The sequence below is a fragment of the Leptonotus elevatus genome, chromosome 1, assembly GCF_054856555.1.
Source record: "Leptonotus elevatus isolate MCC_2025b chromosome 1, RoL_Lele_1.0, whole genome shotgun sequence".
Lineage (NCBI taxonomy): Eukaryota > Metazoa > Chordata > Actinopteri > Syngnathiformes > Syngnathidae > Leptonotus > Leptonotus elevatus.
Genome location: NC_141239.1, coordinates 4,585,723 through 4,603,798, shown reverse-complemented (window position 1 = coordinate 4,603,798; position 18,076 = coordinate 4,585,723). Strand labels below are relative to the sequence as shown.

General features: G+C 39.4%; 1 protein-coding gene across 5 annotated transcripts in view; it reads right to left on the bottom strand.

Moving 5' to 3' along the window:
- The window catches only part of myo10 (myosin X), a 79,386-nt gene that overhangs the window by 29,044 nt on the left and 32,266 nt on the right, over positions 1-18,076 (bottom strand). For all 5 annotated transcript variants that reach the window (XM_086074241.1, XM_086074257.1, XM_086074234.1 and 2 more), the window contains 16 exons: positions 16,873-17,060; positions 12,108-12,242; positions 11,890-12,014; positions 11,393-11,406; positions 10,600-10,684; positions 10,327-10,430; positions 9,929-10,058; positions 9,711-9,829; positions 8,342-8,488; positions 8,085-8,185; positions 6,099-6,165; positions 5,902-5,994; positions 4,900-4,968; positions 4,741-4,823; positions 3,451-3,559; positions 3,159-3,239 (listed from right to left, as the gene is read on the bottom strand). In XM_086074241.1, the coding sequence (XP_085930367.1) occupies positions 3,159-3,239; positions 3,451-3,559; positions 4,741-4,823; positions 4,900-4,968; positions 5,902-5,994; positions 6,099-6,165; positions 8,085-8,185; positions 8,342-8,488; positions 9,711-9,829; positions 9,929-10,058; positions 10,327-10,430; positions 10,600-10,684; positions 11,393-11,406; positions 11,890-12,014; positions 12,108-12,242; positions 16,873-17,060 (1,650 nt within the window). The remainder of the gene's footprint in view (positions 1-3,158; positions 3,240-3,450; positions 3,560-4,740; positions 4,824-4,899; positions 4,969-5,901; positions 5,995-6,098; positions 6,166-8,084; positions 8,186-8,341; positions 8,489-9,710; positions 9,830-9,928; positions 10,059-10,326; positions 10,431-10,599; positions 10,685-11,392; positions 11,407-11,889; positions 12,015-12,107; positions 12,243-16,872; positions 17,061-18,076) is intronic.

Below are 18,076 nucleotides of genomic sequence, written 5' to 3'. Positions count from 1 at the left end.
AACAGTAGCCCGTGGGCCTCTTCTGAAAACAGTGATGGGACAATGTGACTTTCTAGGAAGTCTTTTCTTCTTCAGTTGTTCATTTTTGAAAGAGGTTCTGAACAAAAGTCCAGGAATGAAAGACAAACTCCCTCAAATTGGCTTGGGGGGTGCGGAAGCCACAACAATGACGCGGGGGCTGAAGTCAGTCAACTAAAAAGTCTCGGGGTTCAGGAGCCCACTGAAGAGGAGAAAAGGGGGCGTGGCCATCTACTCCCAAGTTTCAAAACACAAAACAAGCTCACAAGATGGCTGCCAGGGACCCACGTTTGACTTTTCCACAAGATGCTCCACATCAACATCATCCCGGGCTTGTCCAAACAATTGTGGAATTCAATTTTGCTAACATTCATCCACAACTAATTGACTACCAAATTAGCCCACAACTAGAAATGAGTCGCCTTGTTTCACTTCAAATAGGCCAAATTTGACACAATTGTCAAATTATTGAAATGTTTATTTTATTTAAAAAAAGTTCATTAATATTGGTCAGCTTCTTTACTTGGGTGAAAAAATGGGCTCACTTTTTATAAAACAACCCAGAAAGTTGGGTCAAATTAAGCCATAAAGTGGATCAGTCCATTTTTAATCCATAATTGGGTTACTTTTATTTTTTTAAACTTATGTTTTTACTCATTTCTTATTGCACTGACAAGGGGAAATGGTCCACAATTTCGTTGTACCTGTGCATAACGACAATAAAGGCATCCTATCTTTTGACCCAAATGTTTACAGAGTGTACACTCTAAAAACAGTTGGGTCAAAAACAACCCAACTATGGGTCAAAAATGGACCGATCCTCTACTTGGGTCGATTTGACCCAACTTTGAGTCAATAAATGGGTCGTTCTGCGCAAAACAACTCATAAATATTGATCCGATCCTTTACTTGGGGTCATTTTGTATAAAACAACCCTGAAAGTTGGGTCAAATGGACCCATGAAGTGGATTGGCCCATTTTTGATCCATAATTGGGTTACTTTTGACCCAACTGTTTTTAGAGTGTACTATGTGACGCGCTATACATGCATTTAGCATCGCTCTTGATGCTCCTTCTTACTCTCAACTGAAACATCCATCACCTAACAGTTGTCTCTGCCAGCACGGATTCATGCAACAGCTTCATTACGCACACGCACACGCACACACATCATGTGGCCTCACCGTGCATTTTGGCTGTGAATTCCGCGTCAGCGACAAAAAGACGTCAAAGTTCGTGTCCCGCCGAAGACGCACAAGTCACTCCGGCTAAGCTAACAAAGGTTTTGAAACGCTCCCTCTGTGTGGAGATGGGAGGGCCGTGGTTTCCGCGGTTGCCGTGGTGACCGCTCTCCCGCCGAGGCTCATTTGCGGCAGCCACTTGTAGGGCTTGACGTGTGCGTATTCAAAGTGGCCTGGGGGGGGTGTGGGGGCGTGACTATCATGAAGCTCAACACAAAAGCATTCATCTGATTTGTGGCCGCTTGGTCACCTTCAAGCAGGACACAGCAACCGTCTTGGCTGCTGATCGGTTTGATGTGTTATTATTTTTATTATTATAGCTGGAAAAGAAAATTGGCGACTACAAAAATTGGTTGACACTTGACACGAAAATTTCTGCCTCAAAACAAGAGCGGGGCAATTACCCGACTCATCGATATAGTAGGACAATCAATCAATTCTAAAATGATTTGGCCTAGTTATTAATAATGAATGACATTTATTTGATGAAGACACTGATCATGTTCATTATTTTTCACAATTAGAAAACAGGTAAATACCAAAATGCAACACTAGTGCTATAAAATTCTTCTGTTGTTTACATTTTTAAATTATAAAATTAACACTCATACACGGGAGCATATAGCATTCACTTTTTAAAAAAGTGTGTTATAGAATTATAATTTTTCTATTTTTCTAAAGTGTTCTTTCAATTTGAAAAAAGTTTTAATGACAAAAAAATTCCAACAAACAGAATTTTTTCCCCCCAAATCAAAAATAAATAAATAAATATATATATATATATATATATATATATATATTTTTTTTTTTAATGGCAGGAAGAAAAAAAAATCAAAAACTGAAGAAAAAAAATCCCCCCAAAATGAAAAAATATTATAATAATTTCCCCTTTTTTGAAATATATATTTTAATAACAGAAAAAAAAAATCCAAAAACCAGGAAAAAATTATACCAAAAAACCCCGCAAAAAAATCAATAAAAAATCAATAAAAACTGCTAAAAATATATATTGATCAAGTGAATGCAATACTTGTGAATGCAGAAGTACGCTTCTGTACTTAAACACGTTTAAAAAAATGACAATGTACTGGCGAGCTATTTTTCGAAAAAGCCCAGGCGCTACTCATGTGGTCCTGGAGGGCTACCTGATACTGAAAACCGCTTGTCCTTCATTGGACGAGGCAGTGTGTAGAAACAAGAATAGCGCAAATATCAATAGCATCTGATTTGGGATCCGATGATGAAAATCATGACATAGGCTGTGTTCGAATGTGCACTCTACTCCCTACATAGTGCCCTACTGAGGGGTCACGCCATTTTGTAGGGGTGTCGGAATGTCCAGGGAGCGAAAATGCAGTGCACTCAAAATGACCCACAATGCACTCTGAAAAGTAGTGAACATCGACGCTCACTCAAACGGGTTGATAGACCACAATGCATTGCGAGCAACAGCGCAAGCGCGACAATAAAAGCGACGCATTAAATAGATACTAAGGAAGGAAAGGAAATAAAATGCAGTTTCAAAACATTTTCATTCACAATAGTCAGAGATTTATGTGTTGGTGCGTCGTAAGAGTTACGGTGGTGACGTGATATGTGACGAGAAGAAAGTAACGAGGCAAGCAGAACGAGGTACTTATATTTTGTTTGTTTGTTTGGATTTAATTTCTGAATTATATTTTTTTATATTCCTTTTTATTTTCACCTTTAGTCATTTATTTAATCATTTATTTATTTAGAATTTTGGTCCACCATGAGCCACAGCCTGCGCGTTTCCATCAATATTAGAAGCAAATTTGGATTTCATGGACGGAAGCCGCCTCTCAACGTTGCTTACGACGTCTTTTAAATCCGAAACATTTGTGCCAGTGGTTGGAATTGAGCGTGCGTCCAACTCACCTTGTGCGTGTTTGGTTTGATGCATCGTATGAAGAACGGGTTGGAGGTGCTGAGCGTTGCCATCAGAGAGTGCAAAGAGTCCTGAAAGGCAACACAACAGTCAAGTAGCATCGGCATTCATGAATCCGTGAGCTTCTATCACACTCGTGCTCAAGCGCCTTCAAAAAACTCTTCTCCAAAACGCTCTTTTTGACCGGACTGACAACATTTTAGTCAACTACTTGCACTTCCCTGAAAGTGACTTTTCCCAGCGCATTAGGAGTGACAAAAGTGCGCGTGCGGGCCAGCAGACCTTAAAGTGCGAGCTGACGGTGGGCCTTCGGTGCTTGCAGCTGCTCTTCAGCGTGTCCTGATTGTTGCGACTCGCCACGTGTTCAAAAAGGTCGTAGACGAAATCCAACCTGTCAAAATAATACATTTGAGGGCAATTTTCAGGACATTCCCTCACAAAAGTCACTCCATTCTTTTCAACAAGAACACTTTCAATTACAAGAACAGAATAAAATTGGATCTTTTAGGGAAACAAATCCATTTTCAAGAAAAAAATGCCATTTGCCAGAATAAAAAACAAATATTCTGAGAAAAAACACTCAAGAAAAGTGTTTCTATTTCATGGGGAAAAAGTTGTGAGGTTCAATCAGTCTTTTTTTTTTTTTTTAAATACATTTTTAAAGATTTTTATAATTAAAAAATGCACATTAGAGAATAACGGGAATTGTTTTTAAGAAAAAAAAGTCAGTTAGCATGGGGGGAAAAATAAGTTTCAAGAAACAAGTTATAATTTTCAAGACGAAAAGGTACTTTATATTTGTGAAAAAAAACACCTCACAAAAAAAGATTTATATTGACAGAAAAAATGTAATACTTTTGAGAAAAGAATATGTTCTGGCAGGGCGTGGCAGATTTAGGACTCAGGTGTGATAGGAGATAGGACACTAGACATAAAACTCCTCGTTTAGAGGGAAAAACAAAGGCTATAAAGGCTAATCTACAAACAAAGCAAAATCACTCCTAAACTAAAGCTATACTGTAGCTATGCAAAGTTACAAACAAAAAGTTCACACAGAAGACAGGACAACAAGGCTGAGGACTGTGACTGTGACTATGACTGTGACTGTGACTATGACTGTGACTATGAATGTGACTGTGACTGTGACTGTGACTATGACTATGACTATGACTATGACTGTGACTGTGACTGTGACTATGACTATGACTGTGACTATGACTGTGACTATGACTATGACTGTGACTGTGACTGTGACTATGACTATGACTATGACTATGACTGTGACTGTGACTGTGACTGTGACTGTGACTGTGACTGGGCTAGAGTGACACTTTGGCACAAGACAGGGGAGACGCAGACCATTTAACACATGAGGGTAATGGGAAACAGGTGGACACAATCAGGAATCAGGGTTGACACTGACACCACATGAGGAAGGACAAGTGACCTGAAACGAAAGGAGGGTCGGAATTTTCAAAATAAAACAGGAAACGACAAGACAGTAAAAGCCCAAACGAGACAACCTGACCGCGGTGTTTTTTCCAAAAACACATTTTGAAGGAATTTTCGAACCTGCTGTCGCGGAGCATGTTGAGGACGTCGTCTCTGAACGTGTCCCTGTTCTTCTCCAGCGTTCCCCTCACGTCGTACACCACCTGCATGCCGGCAAGTCGCATGGTTTGCTTGGATTGGACAGGAATCCATGATGATGCCATCAGATGATGACCTTACCTCTCCTGCGTAATGTCGAACTCCAAAGTAGTGAACAGCAACGCGAGGCTTCACGTAAAAAGGATTTTTCTGGAACACAAAACACACAAATGGCATTAAAAAACAAACAAACAGATAAATAAATGTGAAGTAGATGTTGTTGATGTCACACTTTTTACATCTCCATACATTTCTTGGAATCAATACATCACATATAAACAAAATGTGTACGAGATGAATTGCTATAAGCAATCAAATAGAGGGTGGGTAAGTTGTCTCACTACATATCTGGGGTAAGATGTCACAATTATTATATATGTATATATAAGATATTATTTGAAAAATTATTGCTGTTCTCCTGTTTTGTTTGGTTTTGCCTAAGTTGAAAGTGAACATTGAAGTCAAACAAAATCATTGATCTTGAAAAAAATTAGCATTGTCATCGAGCATGTTAATGTTAATATAAAGAAAATATTATGCAGCATGCGCTGGATTGAAGTCGTAAAGCCAACCGTGAGCACGTGGCTAATGTATAATAACAAAACAACATTCACCGAGCATAAAGCTAACCGCGGTAGCCGGCTAAAGAAGGCTAACAACAAAACAACTTTCACTGAGCAACTTAGATACTTGTACAAAAAAATACCAACATGTATGAATGTGTAAATAATAATTCTGGAAACATAAACGTACAAGTAAATATTTATTTGAATAAATGAACTTAAATGTTAAATGTTAAAGCACCACTGATGGCTGATGACTGGCGAAATTCGTTCTCTGCATTTGACCCATCACCTATTTTTTTTTTTTCTGCCAAAAATCTGTATCTGCATCGGCCTAAAAAAATGCATAACGATTGGGCCCAAGTCCTCGGTGGTACCAGACTGAGTGACTGGAAATTTTGATTGCGTTCTGCAATCACCAAATAAAAATCAATCAATCATAAGTTTTCTATATGTGATGTGGTTTATGACATAAATGCAGGCAAGTACGTGAGCAATGTGTTTGGAGGCGTGTTTTTACCGAGTGCTGACAGTGCAGTTTCTCCAGCAGCGTGTCGTCCGTGGCTTTGGGGAAGTGACTCTCCTCGTTCATCAGAGCCAGAAGGCCCAGTTTCTGTGGAAAGGCAGTCCGGGTGTCATCACCTTACGTCACATCACGTCACGTCACGTCACGTCACGTCGTGTCGCGTCACGGGCTCCAAAATGAAAAGCACTCACCTTCTCTATCAAGTCCAAGCACTCGCCGTTGTCCATCCAGTCGATGTTGGTCCACACCAGACCTTCCCTGCAGGAGGTCAAGGGTCAGAACTAGCTTAGCATTTTGCTAATCATCTGCTACACCAGGGTTAGAACACTTTTGGATTTTTCAAGGAATGTGTTATGTGTCCTATGTGTCTATTTACTAGTGTTGTTACAACACCGTTTTTTTTGGCCCTCAATACCGATTTCGATACCCAATTTTGCAGTATCGCCCGATGCCGATACCACACCGATACCTAGTTGTTGTTGTTTTTTCCAACATGAAAAAGCTGCCCTGGTTCAGAATATTCAAGGGCCAATAGGATATCTTGGCTCAGCATGCAGTGAACACGTCACACATCAGTGAACAGAGGTGGCAAATCCAGGTCCAGAAACTAAAAACCCTGCCACAGTTTGGCTTATGCCCCAGGTGCTAGCTAGCTAGCTAGCTCCTGGGTGCTTGTTTACCTGCTAGGGAGCTAGCTAACCTTCCACAGTTTGGCTTTAGCCCCAGGTGCTAGCTAGCTCCCCAGGTGCTTGTTTACCTGCTAGGGAGCTAGCTAGCCTGCCACAGTTTGGCTTTAGCCCCAGGTGCTAGCTAGCTAGCTCCCTAGGTGCTTGTTTACCCGCTGTGGAGCTAGCTAGCCTCCTACAGTTTGACTTTAGCTCCAGGTGCTAGCTAGCTAGCTCCCTAGCTCGCTCCCCGGGTGCTTGTTTACCTGCTAGGGAGCAAGCTAGCTAGCACGAGGGGCTAAAGCCAAACGGTGGCAGGGTTTTTACTTTCTGGACCTGCATTTGCCATCTCTATCAGTGAATGTCGTGCACAAGCATGACACAAGATGCTGCATCTGCATGTTCCTTGTTAGTACTTGCCGATGCCGATACCTCTGTTTTTATGCAGTATCGGGGCCTCTCCCAATACCGTATTTGGAACAAGTGTATTGCGCAAAAGTAGTGAAATTCCTTCCAAACATCGAACCATGGATTTGGACAGTCGGTCTCTCCGCACAAGTTTCAGTTAGCCCAATATTGGAAGTGGCTGGTCAATGAGAGCAAATACAATATCTTAATTGAATGTCTTGTGGTCCAGCCTCGTTTTTCTCGACGCGCATCCTTTCTGGTGGTTTCTTTCCTCATTCTAGATCTCGGGGCACCGTCGTGGCCAATTGAGGGCTTTCCTGTTCTGTCGCCCTCTGGTGGTCATTGTTGTTCATGCTTCTTGCCCGTTTATCAATTTGGTTGCTTTGTGCTTCTGTCGATGACAAATAAAGCATCGCATCCATATTTCCTTCTGGTTTTTGTTTTTTTAAATTTAGTTTGTTTCAATCCGTCTTTAGAACAAGTTTGTTCGTTTTTACTTGTTTTTTTTATTTTGATGAAAATGCTTCCTTTTTGTTTAGTTTTTATTAATATAGAGTATTTTTCAGGTAAAAAAAAAAAAAAGGTCATTATGTATTGTGTAATAAAGTAAAGTACAATTCCCCAAACAAGCTACTTGGTCCTTCTTCATCGGTAGCTACGGATGTGCAGCAATACCGAAACAAATACGTTTGAAAGGAACCCCCGAAAGAACAACAAAGGTTAGTTTAAGTAACTTTTATAAACCTAACATGTAGTTTGTTAGTATTTATTTATTTATTTCCAAAAGCAGTTTCGGTTTGTTTTCAAATTTCGTGAAGAAAAATGTTGTATCCGATTTTGACATCATGCATTTCCTAGCCCCTCCCCCTAACCCCAACCATGAAAAATGATTGCCGACCCCCATTCCTTACCCTAACCTCAACCATAGCCCAATTCAAATCTAAAATCTAAAACCAAATCTTGACCCTCAAAAAGAAGTCTAAACTTGGACGGGTGGGCCCCACAACTCTTGTGAAATCCCGAAATATTGGCTATGCCATTTAACAAAAGGTACCCCCCCCCCCCCCGCCCGCCCGCACACACACACACACGCAAACATCTTACTTGTTGTACTCCAATTGCTCCAGGGAGAAAATGTGCTTGTTGAAATATTCCTGAAGCTTCTCATTTGCATAGTTGATGTTGAACTGCTCAAAGTGGTTCACCTGAAAAAGGTGTTAAAGTCCCGCACGCGTCAACAAGATTCATTGACAATTGTCAATTAATGTTCCGTTTTGTCTTGTTCTTTGTCACGTACTGTCACGTACGCCGCACGTGTGCGAATATTGCTGGTAAACGTCTGTCAACAAAATGTGGGCTACCTGAAAGTTTTCAAATCCAAAGATGTCGAGAATGCTGATGGACTTGAAGTCGTCTTTCCCTCGGATGCGATCGTTGAGTCTGCGGATGATCCAGTTGAAACACTGAGAATAAAGTGCCATGGCCATGGAGTCCCTCGAGTCCACCGCCTGCAAGACAAAACAAAACCAAACAATCAAAAAGACTGTCATTCATTTTTTCCTCTCAATTTTGATTCACTTTGATTTTTATTTATTTATTTTTACAGTGTTTTTATTCAAATCGTTTTTAAAATTGTATGGTGTCCTTGAGTGCCTCTAAATATAATGCATTATTATAGGACAGCTGCGGAGCAAAACAAACAACATTACTATCCTAGAAAAAAAATATTAGACATTATTTCAATTAGTTACGGGATCCCCCCCAATTTTTTTTTTAAGAAATGTAAACGTGACCTCCTCTGCAGACTTGATTTCAACAGGAAGTGGCCTTAAATCAACACGTAGTGACCTGATTTCTACAGCAAGTGACCTGATTCCAACAGGAAGTGACCCAAAAGTGACCTGATTTCAACAGGAAGTAGCTTGATTTCAACAGGAAGTGACCTGGAAGTGACCTGATTTCAACAGGAAGTGGCCTACAATCAACAGGAAGTGACCAGTTTTCAACAGGAATTGACCCAAAAGTGGTCTATAATCAACAGGAAGTGACCTGTTTCAACAGGAAGTGACTTAGAAGTGACCTGATTTTAACAGGAAGTGACCTAGAATCAACAGGAGGTGACCAGTTTTCAACAGGAATTGACCCGGAAGTGGTCTATAATCAACAGGAAGTGACCCGATTCCTACAGGAAGTGACCTGATTTCAACAGAAAGTGACCCAGAAGTGACCCACTGCTACTGCTGCTACAAGTACTACATGCGGCTTTCCACCTTGCAAGAGTCAGCTGTCCCACTCAAAATTTCCACAGAATTTTTTCTAGTTATTATTATCATTATTATTACTATTATTATTATTGGCAGTTAAGTTCATAGAAGTGTCAGTGTTGGCAAATTAATTGGGAAAATTTCTTTTGAAGACATAATATTGTCCAGCCCGTCATTGAACACGAGATCCATTGGAGTCTCAAACCTTATTCAGGCAAATCAGAATCCACGTGTGTTATTTAAAAGTGCTGATTCTGTGCTTAAAGCTTTGGTTGCTCTGGCCCACTGTCATATGGTGTTCCACAGGGTTCCATTTTGGGGTCCCTGCTCTTTTCGTTGGATTTGCTGCCCGTGGGTTCCCAAATGTTTTGTCACTGCTAACTGCTATGCGGATGACAGTCAGATCTACGTGCCACTCTTAGTGGTCTTAAAGAGTTGCGGACGACGTTGTTCTCGTTGCACTGACCTGCTCGATCGTGAGGGGGGTGGAGATCTCCTCCCCCCTGAGGATCATGGACCTGTGCGTGAGAACCTCGGCCAGCTGATCCGAATTCAGGCCCAGAAGCTCCGCAGTGCGACTCAGAGCTGTCAAATAAAAATGGATGGGAAATAATGGCATCGATACATTTCAAGCAGGAGCGGGAGGAGGAAGAGGAAGAGGAAGAGGAGTGTCGGAAAGCCCACCAGACTTGGACGTGATTTGCGCCCCTCCGGCCGTCATGAAGTCGATGTTGCCGGCGTGCAGGATCCCCGCCAGGAGTCGCAGGATCTCGCCGATGTTCTCCTCCGTGAACTGCATGGTCCGCATGGCGTTCTGGGAAAAAAAATACAAAAGTAGGCGTATACAAGATGAAACATGACCTGAGAGAGGTAGATGGCATTCGTGTTTCATGTTGGATATCAGTGGCAGAAACATTAAATTTTTCTTCTTGCGTATTGAATGCTTTTTAATGCCATTTCCGGCCTTATTTTGAGCAAAATCCATTTCATGTCCATCGAGGAATGTCTAATAAGTCTAAACCCTGCAGCTGGAAAGCTAAACTCATCAATCCGAGCATTTCGCAAATTTGGCACGCGCTCACCAGAACCTCTTGAAAAGTGCCGTTGTCGTTGATTGTGTTGTCGGGGGGCCCGCTGGACCGGGTCAAGTAGTGATACGTGCAAGACGGGCTCAGGCCCAAACGCTCTGCAAAAAAATAAACAACAACACGGAAGGGGACTTGACTTGATGCAGTAGCAAGTTGGAAATCAAGTGATTCCTTGGGCTACCACTAGAGGGAGCACAAAAGAGAATCACTGATTTGGGCAATGATGCTATTAGGCTAGCAGCATTGTTAGCATGCGCGTGGACTGACCCCTCTGCTGGTGGTCTGTGCCTGCGAGCAGAGCGTAGAAGATGTGATAGTTCCTCTCGCCCGCGTTCTGTCGGACTACTCGGTTCTGCAGAAAACAACACGAGAAAACGTCACACTCAAACGTGGCCGTCACTGTTACCTTGGCATTTACGTTCATTAGTCGGGTTTCCATCCAATTGTTTGGATTAGTGAATTTACTGGAAATGCGCAAAAGGGACATGCGACTTACGCCCGTTTCCATCTGTTGTTCTTTTGCGAATATTGAGAGGGGACTCCGCCGCTGTAGATGGCGCTATATACCATAGAGATGCACCAGTAATTTAAAAGAAGAAGAACCAAAAGCGATGACGTTGTATCTTTTGTAATTCTTGATAAACCGTAGCGTTTCTTTGTTGTGTTCCATCTAAAATTGCATTCATATTCGCTTCTTTAATTCATTCCAAAAATAATTCTGTTTCGCCGTCCCCCCCAAAATACCTTAATTTATTGTCCGACATTAGTAAGGTTTCCAAATTCCTTTCCTTTATTTCGATCCGCTTCAAAATCCACCCCCACTAAGCGTCAAAACCTTTTTGCGAATTCTGGGCCCTTTTTCGAAATTTCGAGCGTTTCCATTCAGTCTTATTTTCGCATTTCTTGAAAATTCAAATGAAAATATGTGGATGGAAACCCAACGACTGACAAAAGTCATCATTTGAGTGTATAAAGCAAATTAATTGACAGCTCTATGCTGTGATTAGCTTGACTTTCCACATGATAGAAGGCGGCTGGAATATGAAATAAGAATCTTTACCTTCTCCAAGAGGTCTGGCGTCAAAAGAAGTTTCAGTCAAGGTTGATGAAAAGTCACGGTGGATTGTGTTTTTTTTTTTTTTTTACAATCTAGATCCAAACACAAACATTACTGAAAAACATTAGCTGCTAGTTAGCTAAGCAAGTTATCCAAAAATCTGCAGATTGTAAAATGTAAACAATTGTTATGAATGATAAATAGCAGGCTGTGAAATATAAATGTAAATTTGCCTTATCTTTTGGTCCTCTGTGACTAATTTTTTATAAATGGTTCAGAGTGACACAAATAACATGTTTTTTCTCTCTTTAATATACATAAAACAAAAGTCACTCAACAACAGTAGCTGTTAGCCATTAGCAAGTTAGCCAGCTAACCCTCTTAGCATACGACCAAATGTCATTTTGTTGATCAGGTCAAGTCAACATCCACAGTAAATTGGATAAACATTCCATTAGCATTAGCGTTCCATTAGCTTATTTTGCATGAAATCAGGATACAGTCGACGATGCGTCCTCCCTGGATGTTTCCCTTTTGGTTGAAATGCAGCTGGACAAACTTCCCAAAGCGGCTGGAGTTATTGTTGTACACCGTCTTGGCGTTTCCAAACGCCTCCATGATGGGACTGGCAGCAAAACAAAAGTTCAACTTTTGTACACGCTTGGCATTTCATCAGCCGAATGAATAATAAGGAAAACCATTTTGAAATAATGCGCACCCGCTCTCCAGCAGCGCCTCCTCAACGTGCGAAGTCCTCTCCTTGCGCGACATTTCCAGCGAATGTTGGCTCATGGACGACAGGAACTTCAAAATCAGTTTGGTGCTTTCCGTCTTCCCGGCGCCGCTCTCGCCGCTAAAGAAGAAGAAGATCAAAAAATGGAGGAAGGCCCACATTATTAACTCACACAAATTGATGCACACATGCTGGCTGGCAGTACTTTCATAAAAATGCTACTACCACTGTGGCCATTTTATTTCCCTCTTAGGATCTATCTATCTATCTATCTATCTATCTATCTATCTATCTATCTATCTATCTATCTATCTATCTATCTATCTATCTATCTATCTATCTATCTATCTATCTATCTATCTATCTATCTATCTATCTATCTATCCCTCTTTCATCCATCCATCCAATTAACTGTTAAAAAATAAAATGTAGCAGTACACTTTCATCCACTAGATGGAGCCAAACACAAAGTCCTAAAGCGGTGCTGGCCATCGAGCACAAAGCCAATCAATGCAATTTTAAAAACTCTATTCAAGTCAAAGTAAACCAAACTACACTCAATTAAAGTCCAGTAAATTAAACCCAAATCAAGTAAATTAAACGCAAGTTTGAAAAGAAAAAAAATTATCATCATCTTATAAACTAAATTAAACTAAACTCAAACAAAATAATTCAAACTACAGTTTAGTACCTGAATAAAACGTAAGTAAATTTAAAAAAATACACCACTCAAGTAAACACATCTGACCTAAACAGGTACTCAACATAAAAACTCAAATAGAAAAGATGAAACAAAATTCTGGAAAACTGAATTACATGAAACTAAAGTAGAAAAAAAGCCACTAAACTATATGAAAGTGAAATGAACAATACTAAACAAAATTCTAACAAACTAAATATCCATTAAATTAAACCTAAACTAAAGTCCAGTAAGAAAACATTAGCGACAATCAATGTATGTGAATTTGAGATGAATAATACCCCCCCCCCCCCCCCACACACACACACACACACACACCAACCCTTCTCCAACATAAGGACTATCAGGAGAAATACATTTTCTAACAGTAGTCACAATAAATCACGTTTTCCTTTGTCAGCTGCTGTCGTGCAAAACTGAGCCAGATGCTGTTTTTGTCTTAAGAAAACTAAAGTCACATGGCAAAGCAATCACCAATTTCCAGCACACACAAAACGTTGCCAGAAGTTGTGAGCGCAAAAGGTCAGCGCACGTGAAGAAAGAGCCAGTTCATTAAATTGCAGCGTGGTCGCCATGGCAACGTGACTTACGCACAACTCGGAAAAGCCTTGGCCAAACAACGGCTGACATTTCAACAACAAAAGCTAAAAAGACGTCAGGGCGCTGCGTCAGGGAGTTTCAAACACGACCGACCGGGACAACATTCTCAAACACACAAACTGCAATTCTGTAAGTATTTCATATATATATTCTTGCGAGTATTTCTTCAGACAAAGTACATCTCTAAAAGTTTTTTTTCAACTTTATGCTTGTATGATTACAATTTGGTCTTGTAACTAGACAAAGTGCAATTTCTGCAGAAATTGCGTGTGAATACTGAAAGCTGAATGCTAAGCTGAATGCTTATGAAGTAAATTCTAAGATAAATGATGTGAAAATGACAAATATTAATAGTATTTGAAAGATAAATGAATAAAAAGAAGCAAGAGGTGTGAATTTTTGAAGCAAGTTGAAATTTATTAAGATGGAAAAGTGGAACTAATGATATCCAATGGAAAAAATGCAACAAAACTTATTTTGTTTTGTTTGATTAAAAAAAGGTTTAATTTTTGTAACGCTACACTTTTTGTCCCCAAATTTTTTTTTTGTTAGTACACATTTGGACTTTATTCTCCCAAGATGACGACTTTTTAGCGCTGTCAATTTTGTCTTTGTTGGTGTCAAATATCATTTTGTGATGTAATGGTTCAATTTGGTCCCTCCCGACCACCAGGTGGCGCTGCCGAAACAGCACGGAAATCCCCCACGCGCAGTCGCCGGAACCGTGTGCCTTTGAACCTTCTCGAACTGTTCTTTGTCGCTGTCAATGGTGATCTCGTTGATCGGGGCAGCGGGGATTTTTTGGTTTATAAAAAAGAAGAACATATTTGGACTTTAGATTTGTAAGGTTACAACTTGTGATTTTTTTCTCACATAAATCAATTTATTATTGTAACATTTTGACTTGTAAGATTATGTACGACTTTATCAGAACAAAATCTGTGATCACAGCTTTTAATCTTTTTTTCCTTTCTTTTTTTTTAAAGTAACTTTTAGACTTTATTTTCGTGAAATTCCGACTTTTTATTCCAACTATTTGTCTTCCTTCGTGTAAAGATTCCAACTTTTAGTTCTTGAGAAAAAAAACCTCACTGTCGTATATTATTTCTTGAGATTTCTACAATTTGTTATCGTAACATTTTGATACAATTCTCGTAAAATTAGGATTTTTTTTTATCCAAACAAAATGTGTCTTCGCTCTTGGAAAGACGATGACTTATTTTTATTAATTTTTTACAAAAACATGACTTTATTCTCCTGACATTGCAACCTTGCCTCCTAAAATATGGATTTAGTCTGACAAAACTATACATTTTTATCCTGACAGCATTTCTCTCATGTTTTTTCAAGATTACAACTTTTAGTCCTCAAGAAAATATAACTTCATTATCATAACATCACCAATTTTTTCCCCCAATTTGTTATCATAAGATTTGGACTTTATTCTCCTAAAAATTCTGGCTTTATTTTAGTACCTGATGGGTTCATGAATGATCTGAGCCCAAGTTTGGCCTGGGGGCTTCTGCCTGCCGACCACGGTGACCTCGTGACCCCACGTGACCCCTACATGCCAAAACAATTCTCAACGCTGTGCATCAGGCTGCGAGTATGCTAACGCTAACTAGCGGAGGGAATCACGTGCGGAGCCCGGAAACTAGAAATAAAGACTATTGAGCAAAAGCCCTACTTTTGTCCAAATTAAACTCCTCAACTCACTTCTAAAGTGCGCCTTGAGAAGCTTGAAATTATTTAGTTTTTTCACCAAAATTCATGTACGATGTGGTTAACAGGTTAAATGCTAGACTTTGGAATCTCATCCCGCTACACGTGTCATCACGCCAGGCACAAATGACTCTCGATGGGAAAAGATCGGAAATTCAAAGGCAGCAGTTTTAGTCTCACTCGTGGAGGGCCTGACCTATGGAACAAGCTGGACAGCGATATCAAACTATCTGCTTCCTTATCAATATTCCAAAGAAAACTAAAAACTCAACTTCTGGAGAAATATATTGTTGATTTGTGGTACGGTGTTTGCTTTCTCTCCTCGCATCGAATCCAATTAAATCTTTCATTTTTATTTCATCGATCTGAAATGGAAACCCTTATATATCACATTGTATGACCACACTACAGGCCATTTTGTATAAACAAACAAACCAAGATGGGCCCAAAGCACTATGTTGGGCTAAATGGAGCTCTTACTCTCTTACACATAGTTTCTTGACGCCAGAGTGGTGTCCTATAGTAATAATTATTAATAATAATAATAATAAATAAATAAAGGTCCTATAATTAAAATTCCTCAACTCATTTCAATATAGTCACTATAGAATATTTTTAGAATTGATTGATCTATCGATTATTCAATCGATTAATCGGAAATGTCTTATTTTAATTAAACACAAATGATATTCAGTCTTCTTCAGTAAACAGTTACTCTTGATATGCTAAAATCTGAGGATTTGAACAATAAAAAAAAAAAAATGGCTTCAAATGATTACTCGAAAATTAAAATAGTTGTCGATTAATTTGCTAGTCGATTACTTCAATATACAGTAGTTCTCTTTGACATCAGGATACTACAAGATGGCGCCAAATCACCATTTTTGTCTAATCAAAACACCTCAACTCAATTCAGCATCGTTCCTTGAGACTAAAATGCCACATGATGGCACCAAAGCACTATTTCTGTCCAAATGAAACTCCTCAAAACTCACTTCACACAGCTCCTTGACACCAAGCTGCCACTCGAGGGCGCCATAGAACTACTTTTTGGACAAATGAAACTCATCAATGTTCCAAAACTTCAACGAAGTTCCTTTTCAACCAAGAGGTCTCAAGGCACTATTGTTGTCCAAATAAGAGTCGTCAACTCACTTCAACACAGTTCACAAGATGGTGCCATACAACTAGTTGCTGTCAAAATAAAACTCCTGAACATATTTGGGCATAGCTCCTCACCACCGAGATGGCGCCAAAGAACTGCTTTTTGATGACACTCCTCAACCCATGTTGGCGTAGCTCTTAAAGGATTTTTAAGGATTAAAATTATTTATTTATTTATTTATTTTTCAAGTATAATTTTTTTTAAGGATTCTTTAAGGATTTTTTTTATGTTATTTTTTTTTAAATACATTTTTATGTATTATTTTTTAAAGGATTTTAAGGGTTACATTTTTTAATAAAAAAATAAGTTTATTAATTTTTATTTTTTTGTATTTTTCTGTATTTATTTTTATTTTTTTATTTAATTTATTTATTTTTATTTTATATTTTATTATTATAATAATTTTTTTATTTAATTATTATTATTTTTCTTTATTTTTTCTTGAAGTATTTTACGGATTCTTTAACAATTTTGTTGTTGTTGTGGATTTTCTTTAGTCAACCGTACAAAGAATCTCCTAAAAAATGTCTGTCAATCCCGAAAGGTGGTCGCCAAAGTCTGACCTGATGAGCACACACTGGTTGCGCAGCCTCCTCCACAGCGCGCGGTAACACTCGTTGGCCACGGCGAAGATGTGCGGCGGCATCTGGCCCAGGTGGTGGCGACTGTACAGTTCCACGGCGCCGCGCTCGTACAAGCCGGCCAGCGGCTGGTACGGGTTCACCGCCGCCAGGATGGACCCGATGTACGTCTGACGGATGCGAGGGACAAGAAAAAGGAAATGTTGAGACAATCAAGTTGAATGTTTTTTTCTTAGAAATAAAAGCTGTAATCTTGATATGAACCAAGACAAATTTTGTCGGGATAAAAGGTCGTAATCTTACGAGAAGCAAGTGTTACGATCAAAGTTTTCTTTTTTCTTTTGAGACAAAAAAAACAACAACTTACATGCAAGTTATGACATTGGCATTGCTTTCATGCGCCAACTTTGCTGAGGCTTATCAAGCATGACCATGCAGTATTCTGTCACCAAAGACGGAAATCGCTATCACAGAGAGCTTTTGTTTTAATATGCAAATCAGCTTTCACGTGAAAATCTAGTAACAATATGAACAAACGAATGCAAAAAAACAGCTGACCTCTAAGCACAAACTTTTACTGACCGTTCAAGTACATTTCAGTTTCTGGTTTAACATCTGTTAGAAAATCTGCCAAAATTTGGACCATTGTTTTTCAAAGTTAGCGTTACGAAAGCGCGGAACTGCCAATGTGAAGTCAACATTTTGGCGAGTACATTAAATATATTTACAAATGTTACAACGTACTCGCAAATGCGTTTGAAGGTACTTGTGAAATGCTACAAACATAGCATCTTTTCCCATAATGCCATTGGGTACTACTTGGAAAAAGAAAATGGTTTTGGTTTTTTTTGCATTTGGCCCACATTATACAAATACGTTTGAAAAGACATTGTTTATTTGTAACTTTTATGATTTATTATTATGGCTGCAGTGCAAGATTTAGGATTGGCATTTTTTTCCCCATAATACAACGGGGTATTGGCTTGCACGTGTGTGAGTAATACCCGGTGGTATTATGAGAAAAGATGCTATGTTTGTAGCATTTAGCTTGCAAGTACGTTTGAACCACTAGAAGACTGGATAGCCGATAGGCCAAGACTTTTGAAGCCGCCATATTGCTCCTCCCAAGAAACGTTTTTCGGCATACCATCATATACATTTACAGTATCCAAATTGACGATTATTT